General features: G+C 36.6%; 1 protein-coding gene across 1 annotated transcript; it reads left to right on the top strand.

Moving 5' to 3' along the window:
- Window positions 1–1,429: 1,429 nt before the first annotated feature.
- Window positions 1,430–15,404, top strand: TWF1 (twinfilin actin binding protein 1). Its single transcript, XM_037162326.2, has 9 exons — window positions 1,430–1,545; window positions 3,190–3,267; window positions 4,962–5,140; window positions 8,559–8,654; window positions 9,746–9,850; window positions 11,435–11,560; window positions 11,826–11,976; window positions 12,107–12,228; window positions 13,484–15,404. Exons 1-9 carry the CDS (start codon window positions 1,521–1,523, stop codon window positions 13,652–13,654), a joined length of 1,053 nt encoding a protein of 350 aa, XP_037018221.1. The 5' UTR covers window positions 1,430–1,520; the 3' UTR covers window positions 13,655–15,404.
- The last annotated feature ends 2,869 nt before the right edge of the window (window positions 15,405–18,273 follow it).

Here is an 18,273-nt window from a genome sequence, read left to right as displayed (position 1 = left end):
TAAACTAAGGAACTGGCAGAAAATAAGCACTTTCCAGAGGATTCCAGTGACCCCACCCACCTCAACTGAACTCTCCCCTCTTGCCAGGACTGAAGATACAGTGGTCCTTTTAAAGCATGAATTTGCAAGAGTTATTTTTTTCTCATCAGTACTTTTGAGCAATGCCAACTTCCTTAAGCAATTTTCCTGGCACCAGGACATGAGTCAGTCAAAAAAACTGTAAATTAACTCTACAATTTTCTCTGCTCAAGGTGAACTGCTGTGTCAGGATTTAGCTAGAATGAAAGTCCTCACTATATTTATTAAATCCTAACAAGTCATAACACTCAGATGAAATTTCGCTTATTCCGGAATATGAGGTTCCCTTTGAGAAACAGAGTTTAGATAACAAGGAAGAGAACATGGCAACTATGTTTGCCGTGATCCTTGCAAAGAAAAACAACTGCTTGCCTGCTTGTTAATAACTAATTTAAAATGTATTGTATTTAAAGAGTGATTTGTTAACTTGCCCTTATATTATTGTCCTGAACCAACTATTCGTTATTAAGCAGATTGTAATTTGTATATTTGTCAGTTCAAGGCCCTTGAAACAGAAGACCTATCTTTCTACCTAGAAAACTAATATAGGAATGGCAAAAAAACTAGTACAAAAATAATTACTAAAAAAGGGAAACATGTTCATAAACATTTAAATAACGGAAAATAATTTTTAATATCTTGTTACCTTGCAAATTTGTCTAGGAAATATTGAATAATTACTTGATGAAATAATAATTGGGCCAATCTTACGTAGAGTGTTATAATTTGCAAGGGAAGAATTGACCACATAGTAGTTAAGTCACCCAATACTCTCACTCTCAGTGGCTGTCTTTTTTTGAGATGAAGAGAAGGGAAAACTCGGACTGTAAATGAGGCTAACTGAAAAAAAAAAAAAAAAAGAAAGTTAAATTAATTGAAAAGCGTGAGAAAATTTGGTAGGAGACCGCTTATAGTATATTAATTCCCATTCTAAAAAATTGTGCGTGAAGCGACCTTTCACATTAATTCGTATAGGTTACAGTAAGAGTTATCCAAGAAGGTCATTGTGCACATCAATTTAAGCTGATAATGTAAGTTCAGTAAATCTTCATTCCGTGTTTGAGCATCCTTTCCCGGAACCAGTGAATGCCGACAGGGTTGCAGCAAGCGCAGCCATCTAGTTGGCTCAGTGGTGTTTCCCCAAGTTGGAGTGGGAGAAGCAGCGGCAAGTGCGGAGGGCGGGCATCTTGGGCACAGAGCGGAAGGTTGCTGCCGGGGGACGTGGAACTGTAGCCCGCCCACCCGAACACCAGCCCGGGGCACAGTAGCAGGGGCGCGCTGAGATTGCGTCGGCTTCGCGTGGGCGGGGCGGGGGGCGGGGCGGCCGCCGGTCGCAGACTGATGACGCGCGGGGCCGGCAGGGGAGCCGCCACTTCCTGGAGTCACCGGCCGGGGCCGCTCGCTGTAGTCAGCGTCGGACCCGGGAGCCCACAGCCGCCGCCATGTCCCATCAGACCGGCATCCAAGGTAACGGTGCCCGGTGGGTCCCGCGGGGAAGGGACTCCCGGAAGGCCTCGGGCGAGCCGGGCGGGTTGCGGGCCGGGCAAGGCAGAAGTCTGGCCGGGAGCGCGGGGAGTCGGTCTCACGGGGTGAGCCCGGCCTTTGCGCCTCCCCAAGCTCTGGTGTCCCGGGAGCTCCCCGGCCTGCGTCCCTCCCAGCCGGGGCCCGGCTGCCGCCACGTTGCAAACGGACCTGAAATTCGCCGGAGCGGAGGAAATTGGTTTCCGAGGCAGCCTGGGTGAAGGGGGCGTGCCTTCCACTGTCCCCGAGAAATAGCCCAACTTTTCCCCCTTTTCATCAGGTAGGGAAGACCTGGGAAGGCGGAGGCGATGTGGCTTTTGCGGTCCAGAGACGGGAGAATTTTTATTTTTAAGGCGCCAAGGATTTTGACTATCAAAAGAAAGAAGCTGGAATGTATTTTATTTACACTAAGAGGTCCCAAACTCTTCTGCATTTTCTCCCAAAACAGGAATATGAAATGTATTCTGAAATGATGAGTACGGGATGTTTTAGTCTTTTTTTTTTTTTTAAGGTACTTCCCCAGGGAACTGGAAAGTCTGATCTGTGTGGCTGCTTTTAATTATCCGTGCAGGCAATTGAATGTGCAATTATACCTCACCTCCATTCCTTGTTTGAAAATGGGCAGTCTGGAAGCGCTCACCTCATCACGATCAAATAATATATCCCGGGGTTACTTGAGATCGCTTAATGAGTTCTAATGTTAACACAAGCTTTTCCTGTTAATAGACAACGAATCCTTTCCCTAGATGAACATTTCACTGTGTTTTGATCTTAAGGGTAGTTGACAGTACACACTTGCCCAGCACACACAAACCTAATCAAAATAGTCTCAAATCTAAAAGCGTTGTTTTTGTTTGCGTTAGTTTTTACATTTTAATATGTAACTTTTGAGCTTATTGCAAGCACTACTGAAATAGTGGTCCTTGGCATCCAGCTTGCAACCCAAGAACGAAACTTTCTGAAGCTTTAATAAGAGCACAAGGTTTAGGTTGTTAAATATATATTTACTCAGTGAGCTTATTCCAGCATTTTGAGAAATAGAAGTTCGAAAATTGTAACCAAAAGTATAAGCTGAATGCGTTTTGATGACTTTTTTAAAAACCAGAATAGGATATCTGATATTTAATGTTATTTTTAATGCGAAAATACACAAAATGAATTGATGAAGGTACTTTGGTTTATCATAAGCTTGACATTGGACTAAAATAGGAAATCAGGTTTTCAACATTTTTTCGAAGAAGCAATAAAGGTGTTTTACAAAATTTTTATATATTAATTAATGGGCTTGAATAACTTTTAATATGTTCACTCCCAGTGATATTTCTGTATGGAATTATCTAGCTAAAACAAATTAGAATTAATATTAATATACTTAAAAATGTACTTATATTTCTTAGCTGTATACACTGTCCACCCTTATGGGTTTTTTTTACCATTAAGTTTTTAATTTAAATTACTGATAAGAGGATGCTACATACTAAAGATATTTTGCTTTGTGTTGTAATTTATTTTTCCTCACTTAAGTAGCACTAGAGAGCTTTAACATATAAGTATAAAAAAATAGGTTTGTATTTCTTTTTTTTTCCATAGCAAGTGAAGATGTTAAAGATGTTTTTGCCAGAGCAAGAAATGGAAAATACCGACTTCTGAAAATATCTATTGAAAATGGTTAGTTAACATTCTTATTTATTGCTTGTCCTTGGATTATTGGGTGTTGCATTTTTAAACTTCTAAGTTGTCAGTGACTGGAGCTATTAATGTGAAGCAAGTTCAAAGCTCGCCTTTAAGTAACTTGGACCCTGTACATTTTGGGCATGTTGCACGGCCCCCTGCTTACCTTCTGAATTCTGAACTTGACTAGCAGGGAAAGAGAAAGATGTTGTTTTTGGTGTGATGATGTCCTCTTGTAATTTTTGTCTCCGTTTCTGCATGGCAATCCGTTTCTGATGTCAGTGCTTCCATCTCCGGAATGGAAATAAGTAAACAGCTGATTATCTGAAAAAAGTTATTGATGAATTGTTCAGTAAAGTTAGTTTTGAAGTAGAAGCAAAGAATTTCAGACTCTCCTGTTTTCGCCGCTTGATTGCACTCTGTTCTGTAGAAATGATTTCCCTTTCTTTTGGGAAAAGTTATAAGAATGTAACATTATAAATTGATTGTTTCAAATCTGTAAACAGGGAAAAATTGGTTGGGTGGGAGACTCTTAATTCTTCTAGAATTGAATTTGAACAATTTATAGCTACTTAATCACAAATCAGTGTTAAAATATTCCATTGGCCTAATTTCTTAAATACCTTGAAATATTTTGCTTTAGAAAAATAACTTGTTCTCTTATAAACTGAAAATAAATTTGCTATTTTCAACTTATATATTAAAAATACTAGAATAGTTTGGAAATATGAAGTTTTCCTGTATATATTGCCACACTGAGTAGGAATAAACATACCGTAAAGCAACATGTTTTAGAAATACTGAGCTAGATTATAAATGCCATTACTCCCTAACTCACTATTTATGTAAAATGGTAAAATACCACTACAGAAGGAAAATGACACTATTTCCAAAATCACTATATTCTGGTTTTATTTTTATTTTTGTGTTGAGAAAAAATTTTGAATAAGGAAAATTCCAAAGAATAAATAATATAACATACTTCCATCTCATTTTAATAACTGCTACTCATATGAATAGAATTTTACCGTTTGACTGTGTCACGTATTACATGCCCATTCTCTAATTGATGATATTGAGGCTGTTTTCAGTTTCCACTAGTATATAGTTCTTCGGGGAACATCTTTGCATATAAGTGCAAGAGTTCTTTCTGCGGAGTACATTCACACTCTTCCTCAATTCTGCCAAATAGTTCCTTAAAGTGGCTATACCAACTGATGGTCCTGGACAAATTATTAGCACTATGGCCAAACAGGAGCTAAATCTCGTTTTATTTAATATCTTACTGTGCAGTTCAGTGTTACTTCAGAAGTTATCTTCTGAGAGGTACACTTATTTAAATATAGTTTGTTGGCAACTTATAGCATAAGCATTTTAGGAGATAGAATATCTCCTAAATATCACCCATTCTTCAGCCATCCAGCTCATCTGTTTATGATCATTTTTATCAGTTCCTTGTGTTTTTTAATATATAATATTACTTTAACCATGCTAATCACAAAGTTTTTATATGTTTTTAGTAATACTTTACATCATAATTATTTTTTGAATAGCAAGCATTTTCCTTTCAAATTTTTGATGTGAATAATAGTAATTAGGAAATAACTATAAATTTATGTTTCCGTTCTTCCTTACTCTGTCATTTGTTATTTCATACCATTTATGTATCTTTTAAAAATTGTTCTTTATAGAGAAACTTGTGATTGGATCATGCAGTCAGCCTTCAGATGCCTGGGATAAGGATTATGATTCCTTTGTTTTGCCCCTGTTGGAGGACAAACAGCCATGCTATATATTATTCAGGTTGGATTCTCAGAATGCCCAGGGATATGAATGGATATTCATTGCATGGTCTCCAGATCATTCTCATGTAAGTAGCTTTTTTGTAACTTGCTTAACATTAAATGCTACAATGTTTTGTTTCCGAAATATTCCTAGGCTAACAGAAAGTTAAGAAGCAACAGTCATTTCTCATAGAAGGGAATGATCATGGAAAAAATTCTTAGATTGGTAATATGAAATTAGGGGTGATGTACTTAGATTTAGAAGTTTTGGCCTTGAAATGGATAGAATTATTGATTTAAAATCTTAAAATCTGTGGCAGTCATAAAGAACTATAGACCTTTAAAGTATGAAGCAAACTTTGGTCTAAAGAGTAATAATTCTGAGAACTGATTGAACATTATATTAAATATTCTCTTTGTTTTTAGTATGTTTTATGGATTATGTTATTACAGTTATCCTTCTTTTCCCCCCTTTTGCCACCCCACTTCCCTCCAGCAATCTCTCCCCCCTTAGTCCATGTCCATGGGTCGTACATATAAGTTCTTTGGCTTCTCCATTTCCTATAGTATTTTTAACATTCCTCTGTCTACCAATTATGCTTCTTAATCCTTACACCCTTTCCTTCAACCTCCCCTTTCCCCCTTCCCACCGATAATCCTCCAGATGATCTCCATACCTATGATTCTGTTCCTGTTTTGGTTGTTTGCTTAGTTTCTTTTTTTTTTTAAATTTAGTTTTTGATAGTTGTCAATACGTTGCCTTTTTAATGTTCATAGTTTTGATCTTGTTTTGCTTAAATAAGTCCCTTTAACATTTCATGTAATAATGGCTTGGTGATGATGAACTCCATTAGCTTTACCTTTTTGGGGAAGCAATTTATGGCCCCTCCATTCTACACCATAGCTTTGCTGGATCGAGTGATCTTGGTTGCAGGTTCTCGGTTTTTATCACTTTGATACTTCTTGCCAGTCCCTTCTGGCCTGCAAAGTTCGTTTTGAGAAATCAGCTGATACTCTTATTGGAACTCTTTTGTAGATAACTCTCTGCTTTTCTCTTGCTGCTTTTAAGGTTCTCTCTTATCTTTAACCTTCAACATTTTAATTATGATGTGTCTTGGTGTGGTCTTCTTTGGGTGCAACTTGTTTGGGACTCTCTGTGCTTCCTGGACTTATATGTCTATTTCCTTGGCCAAATTTGGGAAGTTTTCTTTCATTAGTTTTTCAAATAAGTTTTCAATTTCTTGCTTTCCCTCTTCTCCTTCTGGCCATTCCTGTGATTTGGATATTGGCATGTTTAGAGATGTCCCAGAGTCTTCTTATACTATCTTCATTTTTTTTTTTAATTCTTATTTCTTCACTCTGTTCTGATTGAATGTTTATTTTTCTTCCTCTGGTCCAAATCGTTGATTTGCATCCTGGCTTCCATGCCTTCATTGTTGGTTCCTTGTAGAGTTTTCTTTATTTCATTTACTATAACTTTTATTTCTTCCTTTATTTTGTTGTTATACTCAATGTATATCCTGTGAGCATCCTTATCACCAGTGTTTTGAACTCTGTATCTGATAGGCTGGTTATCTCCATTTTATTTAATTCTTTTTCTGGGGTTTTGTTCTGTTGTTTCATTTGGGCCATACTTCTTTGTCTCATATTTCTTTGTCCCTGTGTTTGTTTCTGTGTTAGGTAGAGCTGCTTTGCCTCCTTGTAAAAGGCACCTGTAAATTGTATAGGGTGGAGCTGTAGGTAATCATCGGGGTGGAGAACCTGCTTCACTGCTTTGTGGCTCTGTGTTGGGGGAGGGTTTGGACAGGGGACAGTGCTGCCGTTTGGCTTCTGGGGGTTTGCCCAGCATTAATTTTGTTTCTCCTCACCTCATCTGCTCCCTGTATGTGACTGGTGCTGTTCGAGCTGTTGCCCTGGTGTTGAATCCCAGGGTGGGTGGGTTTGTGTATGTTGTAGGACCGTGCAGGCCCCTTAGAAAACTAAGTGAAGTTTTCTGAAAATTCGGCAGTTTCTTCCGCAGCCCCAATCCCTACTGGTTTTTACAGCCAGAAGTTGTGGGGATTTTTTTATCTTTCTGGTACTGGAACCCTGGCTATGTGGTCTGGACTCGGGCTGTGGGTGTTTGCTCCCTATCCCAGGGTGTCCCTCCCAGTTTTATCCACCACCTGTGAATGTGGGACCGCCCATGCCCATTCCACTGCTGCTGCTGCCTTTCCACACCACACCAGGCCACACTGCATCTCTTGACCTCTCCACCCTGTCTCCACCTCTCTCACCATCTGGATGAATGTAGCGTCTTTAAATCCTTGGTTGTTGGACTTCAAACAGTTGAATTTTCTGACATAGTTGTAATTCCTTCTTGTAGTTGCACAAGGAAGTGATTTGTGTGTACCTATGCTTCCGAGTTGACCAGGAGTCCTTTATTAAATATTATTAATAGCTGCCATTCAAGTGATACACAACAATTTTTTCTTAAAATATTTTATTTAGTTATCTTTAGAGGGGAAGGGGATGAGAGAGGGAGAGAAATATCAATGTATTTCATTGATATGAAATATAATGCTCTCTCATGCATCCCCTGCTGGGAACTGGCCTGCAACCCAGGCATGCGCCCTGACTGGGAATAGAACCCTGGTCATTTCGTTCGCAGGTCCACGCTCAATCCACTGAGCTACACCAGCCAGGGCTTGATACACAACAATTTTGACTAAATAGAACAAAAGACAAAATATATGGATACTGCCAGTATTTTTCAGAGTAATTCTCTTGTTTCTTGTAGACAAACTGTAACTTTTAAATTATCTATATATCATTCTCAAAAACCATTCTCTCTTTTTTAATTTCATATATTCTATCTGAAAGAGATACTAGATTTGACCATGTAGGATTATGAAATGATGTCTGTTGGTTAACAGTTATCTTTAGTTTTCCATACATGCTATTAGAGTCTTTAATTATATATATATAAATATATATATAAATATATAATATATAATTTATATATATAAATTATATATATAAATATATATATATAATTTTTTAATTTATGTGCTGTTCTCATAATGGCATATACCATATATGTCATAGGCCATGAAATTTGATTCTTAGTTAGTAATACCTAATCTAGATTTACTTTTAGTAAAATGTCAGTATCAAGGTTACTTCATTTCTCATTTTAATAGTGTTTTAAGTAGTTTTTATTTTTGAACTCATTTTATGCTTCAAAAATGAGTATGTTTTAAAATTTAGATTTTTTTCTCACTTTTTGAAAACTGTATTATAAATTGAAATCTACCTGAATAGCTGTTGATAGTTTAGATGCTAGTGTTAGGGTGTGTTTGTGGATACACACTTTAGTGTATTATAGTCAGTAGATTTCAGCTTTATCCCAGTTTATTTCATTTTCAATGTGCTTGAAGATTTTAATGTGTTCAGACAGTGTTTTCTTTTGTTATGGTGACTTTTCATCTATAAACTTCTAAGAAAACTTTCACAACTTAATAGGTTCGTCAGAAAATGTTGTATGCAGCAACAAGAGCCACTCTGAAAAAGGAGTTTGGAGGCGGCCACATCAAAGATGAAGTATTTGGAACAGTAAAGGTACAAAACCTACACTTTTGTAATTATGCACGGTGGGAAAACTCCTAGGTAATGGGTAATTGATATGAGATCAGATTGATTGAATGTATAACATAAGAGAGAAGCTATTGTTACGTTTCATGTGATACATAAGTTAACTGAAACATTGCACTTACTCTTTAAAAAATATGTGGAAATTTCCTTTGTTACTTCAAAAACTAGAGTATACCTTAGAGATGCACTGGTTCAACCCCTGTTTAGTTTGACCACTTCGTTTTCATGGTGGGGAGATAGGCTTAGAAAATAAGAGACTAATAAAGTAATTTTTAGATACTATGGGCATTTATACCCATGTTGTGGAAACAGTAACTATAATATATTTATTTTATTTAGTTAAATTATTACAATTTTACTTTGTTATAAAATTTACATGTAAGTACATGTATTTATACATATACACTCAAATTAGGGAAATTGAAATATAGTTTTGAACAGGGTCTTTTTTGTTTTTGTCTTGTTTAGGTCTTTTATTCTGATTCAGAAAGACCTGTTATATAAAGTACAAGGTCAGATGGGAATACTTTGCTTATTCACCATTAGTTAGCCTGGTTTCTCAATTCTGTCCTCAGTTTTCCAAACCACCAAATTTTGATGAAAAGAGAACCTCTTTGGAATATTTTTTTCTTTGAAATAAGAACTATCATTATTTTCTATGAGTAATTACACGATTATGTCAATATAATCAGAATGCAGAATCTGAATATGTTGATTATTAAATAACTATAGGACAGGCTTCCCCAGAAGGTTAATGATAATTGTCCTTTAGACTTAAGTATGATTGGGTTTGTCACGTGGCTGGCCATTACCACCACTGCACTCATAAAAAGATGTAATAATTATAAAACTGTAGGAAATGATGAATAGATTCTTCCCTTAAAAATTTTGAAACCTATAGAATAGAGGATTAAAAAAATAAGAAATAGTAAAATCATTGACAGTATTTATTTTCAGTTGAAATATTTTCTGTTAAGTTAATAATTTCATTTGTCCTAAGTAACCTCACTGAGGTTTGACTTCTGGAGAATAACAGTAGCGCATTTCCCTGCTCCCAGGAGGATGTGTCACTGCATGGATATAAAAAGTACTTGCTCTCTCAGTCTTCGCCGGCCCCATTGACTGCAGCTGAGGAAGAATTACGGCAGATTAAAATAAATGAGGTAAATTACCGTTTTGAAACCGCTGCGAGATTTTAAGTCTTTGGAATGTATTTTTATTTAATAGATACAGAGATAACTAGACAATAAGTAGGTTAGGTAGCTTACATTTATTCTGTTTATATTTAGAGAGAAGAGTATGCTGAGTGTGTTTTTAGGAACTTCCCATCAATTTCATGCATAGCTTTTTTCATTTGTTACAGTATATGTGACAGAACAGTGGATCTTCCTGTTAGAAGGACAACTGCTTTTAACTTTGTACTTTGAATATAAATAATGGAAAAAGTGTGTTATCCATTTAGTGCCAAGAATACTGTATCTAAGGAGGTTGCCTGAAGCAGGTTTGTTTTATGTTATTTCAGATAATAGTGATGACCAAACAAAATAAAATATAAACGCAATGAGATATTGAAGAGTTCTAGAAGCTCTATATATTAGCTTCTGTGAACATTACTTGGATGGTGTTTAAATATGAATGTATTCGTTTAGCATATTCAAGTTAACAAATTCCATCCATATTATAGCTTCTCATTTTTTAATGTGTTCACTGCATCTATTCTAGTTACATGCTATAAAAGGTACTGTATTTCTACTGGAATTTATAAAAATGAATAAGTAGCATAAACTACCATTTACTAGTCTGAGGAACAGACTAACAGAAATTAGTCTGTAAAATGATTAAATATTATTAAATATTAACCTGATAGCAAGGATCTATTTTTATATTACTTTAACTCAAATAATTTGAGTAGGGGTTTTTATGTGATTTTTTTTTACAAGTTTGATAGTTTGTTTTATTCCTTGCAATCAGAACCCAGAGGATCGTGTTGGGGTATGCACTTGCATATGTTCTATGATGTTTTCATTATCTAGTACCATTTATGCTGTAGAATCTCCATTCTTTTTTTAAAGTAAAATTTCTATTTGACTTTTTGTTGCAACACTGCAAATGAGACCCTGTATTAGTCATTACTTATTAAGTATAAAAGTCTTAAACATATGCATTGAAAGCTTTCTTGAAGTACTCTTCTTCCAGTGCCTGTACACCCACGTTCTTCGTTATGCAAGCTCTGAGTCTGGAACTTCTGCAGTTTTTTGAGCTGTGTTGTGTCTTTGTTTACCGTTTGTACTTTTTTCAGTTCAGTGCATGGTATTTGTGTTTCATGTTATGTCTAGTAGAACAAAGTAAAGTTCTATATGTGATTATATATGTATCACTATTTGTAAATTTTACCAAGTAAAATTTAATAATTAAATGTAATCTTGAAGACATTCAGAGAGCCTGTGTAGCGCATTGCTGTTGTGCGCAACTTAAACAAAAACCCCAAACGCACCATTAACACTTAGTTCACTCCCAGCATTTTCATAAAGATGCGCCACACTGCATGTTGACGAGTGCTAGCAGAGCGTTAACAAATGGGAAATATTTGCTTTTGAAGTTTGTAGTGGTTTCAGTGTTAATTTTAATTACATTGAAACGGGCAAGGGTGGAATGACCACTTTATAGAAGCTGGGTTCTGTTATCTTTGCCATAAGCCACTGCCAAATGCTAAAGATTCATCAGTACATTAAATATGTTGTACTTAGGTACAAACCGACGTGGGTGTGGACACTAAGCATCAAACACTGCAAGGAGTAGCCTTTCCTATTTCTCGAGAAGCTTTTCAGGCTTTGGAAAAATTGAACAACAGACAGCTCAACTATGTGCAATTGGTAAGAAAGAGACATAATGATTATGAAATGACTGCTGTTTGGGGTAGCGTGTAGCTTATGGAGGTCTATTTTTAGTAGATTAAAATTTTTTTATTTGTTTCCCGGGTATTTTTATTTGTGTTTTTAAACTACAAAAGCAATGTATGATGTGTTTATGGGAAAAAGTCAAACCTGTGTAACTTTCCCCTTCTCTCCTAGTATTTTGATTATAAATTTTAAATATCCAAATCTGTCTTAATGTGCATATTTTGTTTCTTATTGACAGGAAATAGATATAAAAAATGAAATTATTATTTTGGCCAACACAACAAATACAGAGCTAAAAGATTTGCCAAAGAGGATTCCCAAGGATTCAGCACGCTACCATTTCTTTCTATATAAACATTCCCATGAAGGAGACTATTTGGAGTCCATAGGTATGTGACACATTTAGTTTTAACATGTTGCTTGTTGCTTGCTCAGAAGGCTTAGTTACAGTTTTTTGAGGTTCAGTATTTGCTTTAGTTGATTTGCTGCTAATTGTATTCATTATTTTTTACCTTACAGTTTTTATTTATTCAATGCCTGGGTACACATGCAGTATAAGAGAACGGATGCTGTATTCTAGCTGCAAGAGCCCTCTGCTAGACATCGTAGAAAGACAACTACAAATGGATGTCATTAGAAAGGTGGTTACCTACCTATTTATCCATCTCATTTACTTTAAGTAATATATCTGTCAGTGTATTTATCTAAGGCTTGTCTACTTATTTAAAAGTGTTGCAGTTTTTGCTAGATTTTTATTGTCTTTTCCATGTCGTTCATGATCTTTTATGATTTATGAGTATCTTTTCTTGTCCTCATCATAAATCCTTGGGATCTTCTCCATTCCTGTCATGACCCCAAGTCTCCCTAGAGTAGCCACAAAGTGCATGTGACTATTTAAATTTAAATATAAATTAAAATTAAATAAAATTTAACATTCAGTTTCTTAATCCCAGTAGCCACATTTCAGGTCCTCTTTAGCGACATGTGGCTAGTGGCTGCTGCGTTGCACAGTGCAGAATTCAGAGAGTACGTCCATATTGTAGAGCATTCTGTTGGACAGCGCTGCTAGAGCCACACTCTTGGGAATGTCTCAAGACTTGTTATTAATAAGGAATTACAGTCTCCACCTATAATTGAATTGTGTGCGGTGGTTGAGAATCCATTTACTAGGGAAGGAGGGAATGGGCATAAACATTTGAATTTTAGGAGCTGAGCTACCAATTTTCTTAAATTTAGTTTCTTAAATGTAGGTGAGGCATGGGCAAAGAAATGGTTTATTCTTGAGACCTTCAACTTTGAAAACACAAGTCCTTACAAACTACGGGTATTTTAGGTAAAGGTCTGAAGAAGCACCTTCTGTAGCAAGTACTGGCTAACTTTTTCTACAAGAGATCCAGATGGTAAATATTTCAGGCTCTGTCATGACACATACGGTCTTTGGCACATATTCTTCCTTGTTTTATTATTCTGTTTGTACAACTATTTGAAATTATAAAACACACTCTTGAGTTAGATTGGCCTGCAGGCCAAAGTTCACTAACCCTGTCCGAGAGTGATTTTAAGTAACCTACGTAATAAGGAACCATAAGTAATATTTCTTGAATATAGTGTGTCAAAGCAGAGCTACTTGAGAATAAAGTGGTGGCATCAACTTTTAAACACTAGTTAAATTGAACAAGAAAGAAGTTATAGCTGATTGTATATTCAAGCAATGCTTCCTCTTCCTCCAAAAAGATGAAAGTGAAACTATTTACACGTGGTCTTTGATTCTCTCTTGCTGGAATGGGTATTGTATATTTATTTGTGAGCATTCACACTTGACAACTGGCTCTTACAGGTTTTGCATGTTGTACTTTCTCATTTTGCAGTACTCTTTATTAATTTGATCTCTTCCAGATAGAGATAGACAATGGGGATGAGTTGACCGCAGACTTCCTTTATGAAGAAGTACACCCCAAGCAGCATGCACATAAGCAAAGTTTTGCAAAACCAAAAGGTCCTGCAGGAAAAAGGGGAATTCGAAGACTAATAAGGGGTCCAGCTGAAACTGAAGCCACTACTGATTAATATCATTATATTAAGTACTGCAATACTAGTTTTTTAAAAGTCCAGCTTTTAGTACAGGAGAACTGAAATCATTCCATGTTGATATGTAGTAAGGAAAAAAATTGTACTTTTTGAAAAATAGCACTTTTCACTTCTGTGTGTTTTTAAAATTAATGTTATAGAAGTCTCATGATTTCTATTTTTGAGTTAAAGCTAGGAAAAGTTTCAACACAGTGATGTTTAATTTTGTTACACTGTTTTCACAGAGTGATGATTCTACACTTTAACATAATTCTTAAAGTTTTTACAGATGGGCCAATTCCAGAAAGTCTAATGTCTGAAAGTAAGATATACTTCTTATTACTCTTTACTGAGACATCAATTTTTTTTCTTTAAGGAAGAAGGACCTTAAACTATTCATACTACTTAGAGAAAATATGTTAAGAACCAGCTTAGACTTTCTAAGCTGAAAATCAGTGTGCCTAAGTGGAAAGTTGCTTACTTTGAGGAGCACTGCTCTCAGAATGGGATCATAGCTGCAACTTGTAGAAACAGTGCTTAGCAGTCTTCTCTTTGACTTTTTGGTGTTTTTAATGGCATAAATTTTAAGAAGATCAGCTCACTCTGAAACCTTAAGGGCATAAGATACTTTCTGTACTGCAGGATTTCTCATTTCATTGAAAGACACATTTGTACAGCTTTACTGATTTCTCTTTGTAGTGCTTTAAAAATTTTCTATTTCTGAAGTAAGTCATTTTATTGTAAGTAGTATGAGGCCAAGTATTTATGCTCAGTTGAATATTAAATTAATATAATTCAAAAGCAAGTAATACTTTAAAGTCAGTAATACTTAAAAGTTTTAAATATCAAGGTTGATATCTCTCCAAAATATATTTATAGGCAAATGTGCTTTATCACCTTTGAGCAAATATTCATGTTTAATCAAATTGTTTTAAAGTCCAAGTACTTATCAGCCCAAGACAGATAAACACTTAAGAACTTGTTTCATTCTGTTATTTCAAAACACCTTTAACTGTTTTCTAAAGCTTTGCATTTTCACCTACATTCTACACAAAGATGTTGAGCCTCATTTTTCTTTGATACTTGAATAGAGGGAGGTAGAACACTTCATCATGTTTAATCTGTTAAACCTGCTGCGAGAGCCATGACTTGGAGGTGTTTTCTAAATGAACTGTTGGGGATCCAGGATTTATAATTTTTTGATCTAAACTTAAACTTTATGCTGCATAAAACAATATCAGAAATGCACATTTCACAGTGTAAAGTATGAAACACTCACTTTTACACCTTATTGTCTAAGGTAATGTATGCACCTTTTAGAAATTTGGTGTGTGTTCAAGTGAAGCATATTAGAACTACTTATAGTTTGACAGATTTTTTTCCCCCTAGAATTAAGAGTATTTGTGTGGGGTTTTGTTTGTTTACAAATGATCAGACTATAATGTTTAAACATGCAAAATAATCAGCAGTAATGTTGCACTTGTTTACTAAAGATACACTTTAAGTTGTTCCCTGGGTGCACACGTAGACGCAACATACATGCAAATTCCTGCCTTGAGAATCCTGAAGCTGGTAGTTTCCGTCAGAAAGATTGCTGACCTGTCATGAAGGCATAAGATAATTTAGTAGTGAATGTTTTTCTGTACCATTCATGTGCAATTATACTCTAAATTCCACCACACTACATGAAAATAAATGGACATTCCAGAGCATAGATGTGATTATATGGTCTTAATTATTATTAAACCGATACTTGTTGAAAATCAGTGATGCATTTGTTAGAGAATATAATTCATCGTTTACAGTATCTTTTAGGTGGTATCATCATAACAATAGAAGGTGAATAAAATATTCCCAATAAATTTATATAGCATTGAAGAATTATGTCTTCTGTGGACATTTTATAAGTGCATTTTATATTGCAATAAATTTTTTTTCTCTTTAAATTGTATTCTAAGTTGGTTTTCTAGTGTAACTTTTTTTTAATGTTTGTGTAATTCTGCATAATGCAATACCTGGTGATAACTTAGATATCCCATTCATCTATTCATTTATTGTTAACCTGTCTAAACCAAAAGGGATTTCAAGAAGTTCGAAACCTGGGCAGCTTGTATCAAGAGTACTTAATGTAGATGAGAACTTTCCCACTGCTTCAGCAATAATGAAAGTGCCTGAGTTAGTCAGTTCCTGTGGTGGTAGAAGTACTGAATTTTTTGGACTGGAAGACACACCAAACCATGAGATGCACCAAGGTTTTAGAGAAGGAAAATAGGAAAATTTTTGAAGCAAAAAATGTGGTAAAATATTTAATAACATAAATAACGTACTCCCCCCCCCTCCGCTGCCACCAGCCGGGTAAACTTCATTCAGACTCTTAAGACGCACCCCCATTTTCCTCCTAAATTGGGAGGGGTGGGGGGGAGTACGTCTTACAGTCGAAAAAATACAACAGCTCAATACAATAGGGTAACCAACGTGCCTGACACTAAGCTCTTAAGAAACCAGCTTATTCATTTAACAAATATTAAATGCACTCTTGATTTGTAATTCAGTATCAAATCAATCCTTTTTATTAGGGCTTCATGGCAAATTGGGTGTCTTTGGTAGCAGTTTTACAAAAGACAGAGTTGTCCTTAAAAGGGCTGATACTAAGAACTTTAAAAGTTCTCTAAGGCATTTATACTCAGAACTGAATATGCCTGAGGTACGTATTGTAGTTTGGTATATCCTCACGTTTTATTTGCATATCTTGTACAGCCAGCCATGCGTTACAAAAAATGCTGATTCTGGGGCTTCTTATCTTGAGGTTTTGATACATTAGATGTGCCCAGGAATCATAGTTCCACAAATGATACATATGTAGCCATAACTGGATACCGTTTATATTAAATGATGTAAATTGAGTACGTTTCTTTCCTGCTCAGTCAACAAACTTCGTGAGTATTGCTGTGGACTCGTGCATAGGGGTTAGGATTCGTGGTGACAATCTTGGCCTTATGTGGCCCACCAGCTTCCGCCTGACAGCCAGTGGCTCTCTCCCCACTGTGGTCACTCTGCTCTAGCTCTGTTCTTAGCCATGCCTCTGAAGGACCAAGGCCATGGCTGCCTCATGAGCGTTGAAAGTGCCGTTCTCCACACTGGGTCACTTGTAAGATCTACATGTCCTCCTCACTTGACGTACATCTCTGCTTGTGCTCAAGTGCCCTCCTAGGTCTTCTCTCTCTCTCTCTCTCTCTCTCTCTCTCTCTCTCTCTCTCTCTCTCTCACACACACACACACACACACACACACACACACAGTTTGTCCCCTCGGAAATACAAGCTCAGGACGGGTAAGACACTTGGTTTTATTCACTGCTGCATTCTCAGGCCTAGAACAGTGTGTGTATAATGGGATATTTTATCTGATGAGTGAATAAGATTTACCTTTCCTTGAAGAACAGTGGAGAAAGGAGCACCTTCCAGCAGTGGTGGGTGCAACACAGAGGCTCTGACCTCCATTACTGTATTCCTGGCCCCGGGCAAGTCCGCTAAAGACAGAGCCTCTTGCCCTCTGAAGACCGTGGTTGTTACCATAAAAGACTCCAGTGCTGACTCCTTTCTGATTAGCAAGTGTGCAGGGGTCTCCTCATTCAGCTGACAGCTCTGGAAAGACCAAGACCAGCCTCTCCTCAGCCGCCAGTGCTGATCCACCACCATGTGCACTTGCAGGGATTCAGCCGGCACTTAACACTGGGTGCTTAACGTGAAGAGGCACGTCATTAATGAGGTAAATACGTTTCCTAGTTTCCTGTTACCGTACCAAGCTGGGTGGGTGAGATAACACGGTCATACCTGTATGTGTGCATGTGTGTGATGCTGCCACTCGCTGGCTAAATGGCGGAATCAGCTATGCACTGCTACCATACTAACGCCTGGCATGGCGTCCCCAAACGTAGTGGTTTCAGACAATAACTGTTTCTCACTGTCCACAGTCAGCTGACCAACTCCCTTCTGGTTACTGTTCACATGATGTATATTTTTGTACCCACTTACTCTCAACCCACTGGTATTGCATCTTTGAGTCTGAAGTGTCTCTCTTGCAAACAGAATATAGTTGGATTATATATATTTTCAATCCACTTTCCAATCTCTGCTGTTTAAGTGAAGAGTTTAGTCCACTTACATTAATGTAATTACTAAGAAGGTAGGATTTACATCTGCCATTTTGCTATTTTCTATATGTATTGCACCATTTTCCTCAATTCCATTACTGTGTCCTTTTGTGTTAAATAGATACAGTCTTGTGTGATATTTTAATTTCCTGTTGCTGATTTTCCCATTTTGTTAAGGTGATTTTCTTGGTATCCTGGGAATTACAGTTGACAATTGATAAGAACCTAGTATGGAGCAACACCAGCTTAGCTGCAGTAGCGAACAGGGACTTCACTCCTGTGCAGGTCCGGGCACTGCCTTCCTCTGTGCCGCCGTCACCATGCAGATCACATCTCTGCACCATGTGTGCCCACCAACACGGATTTTAAAAATAGATGTGTAAATATTTTTAAAAACAAGATAGGACCAACAAAAAAAAGGCAAATCAAAAAATATATAATGTCTTTTATATTTAGCTATGTAGTT

The sequence above is a fragment of the Artibeus jamaicensis genome, unplaced genomic scaffold, assembly GCF_021234435.1.
Source record: "Artibeus jamaicensis isolate MK-2021 breed Jamaican fruit bat unplaced genomic scaffold, CSHL_Jam_final contig_233, whole genome shotgun sequence".
NCBI classification, from domain to species: Eukaryota; Metazoa; Chordata; class Mammalia; order Chiroptera; family Phyllostomidae; genus Artibeus; species Artibeus jamaicensis.
The sequence above is the reverse complement of the archived record's forward strand: the minus strand, read 5'-3'. Positions and strand labels throughout refer to the sequence as shown.

Excerpts from the sequence above, each read along its gene's own strand:
- TWF1 (XM_037162326.2), top strand. The coding sequence starts at position 1,521 with ATGTCCCATCAGACCGGCATCCAAG. Across the intron at positions 5,141-8,558 it reads GGTCTCCAGATCATTCTCAT|GTTCGTCAGAAAATGTTGTA; the intron begins GTAAGTAGCTTT and ends ACAACTTAATAG. Across the intron at positions 9,851-11,434 it reads GGCAGATTAAAATAAATGAG|GTACAAACCGACGTGGGTGT; the intron begins GTAAATTACCGT and ends TGTTGTACTTAG.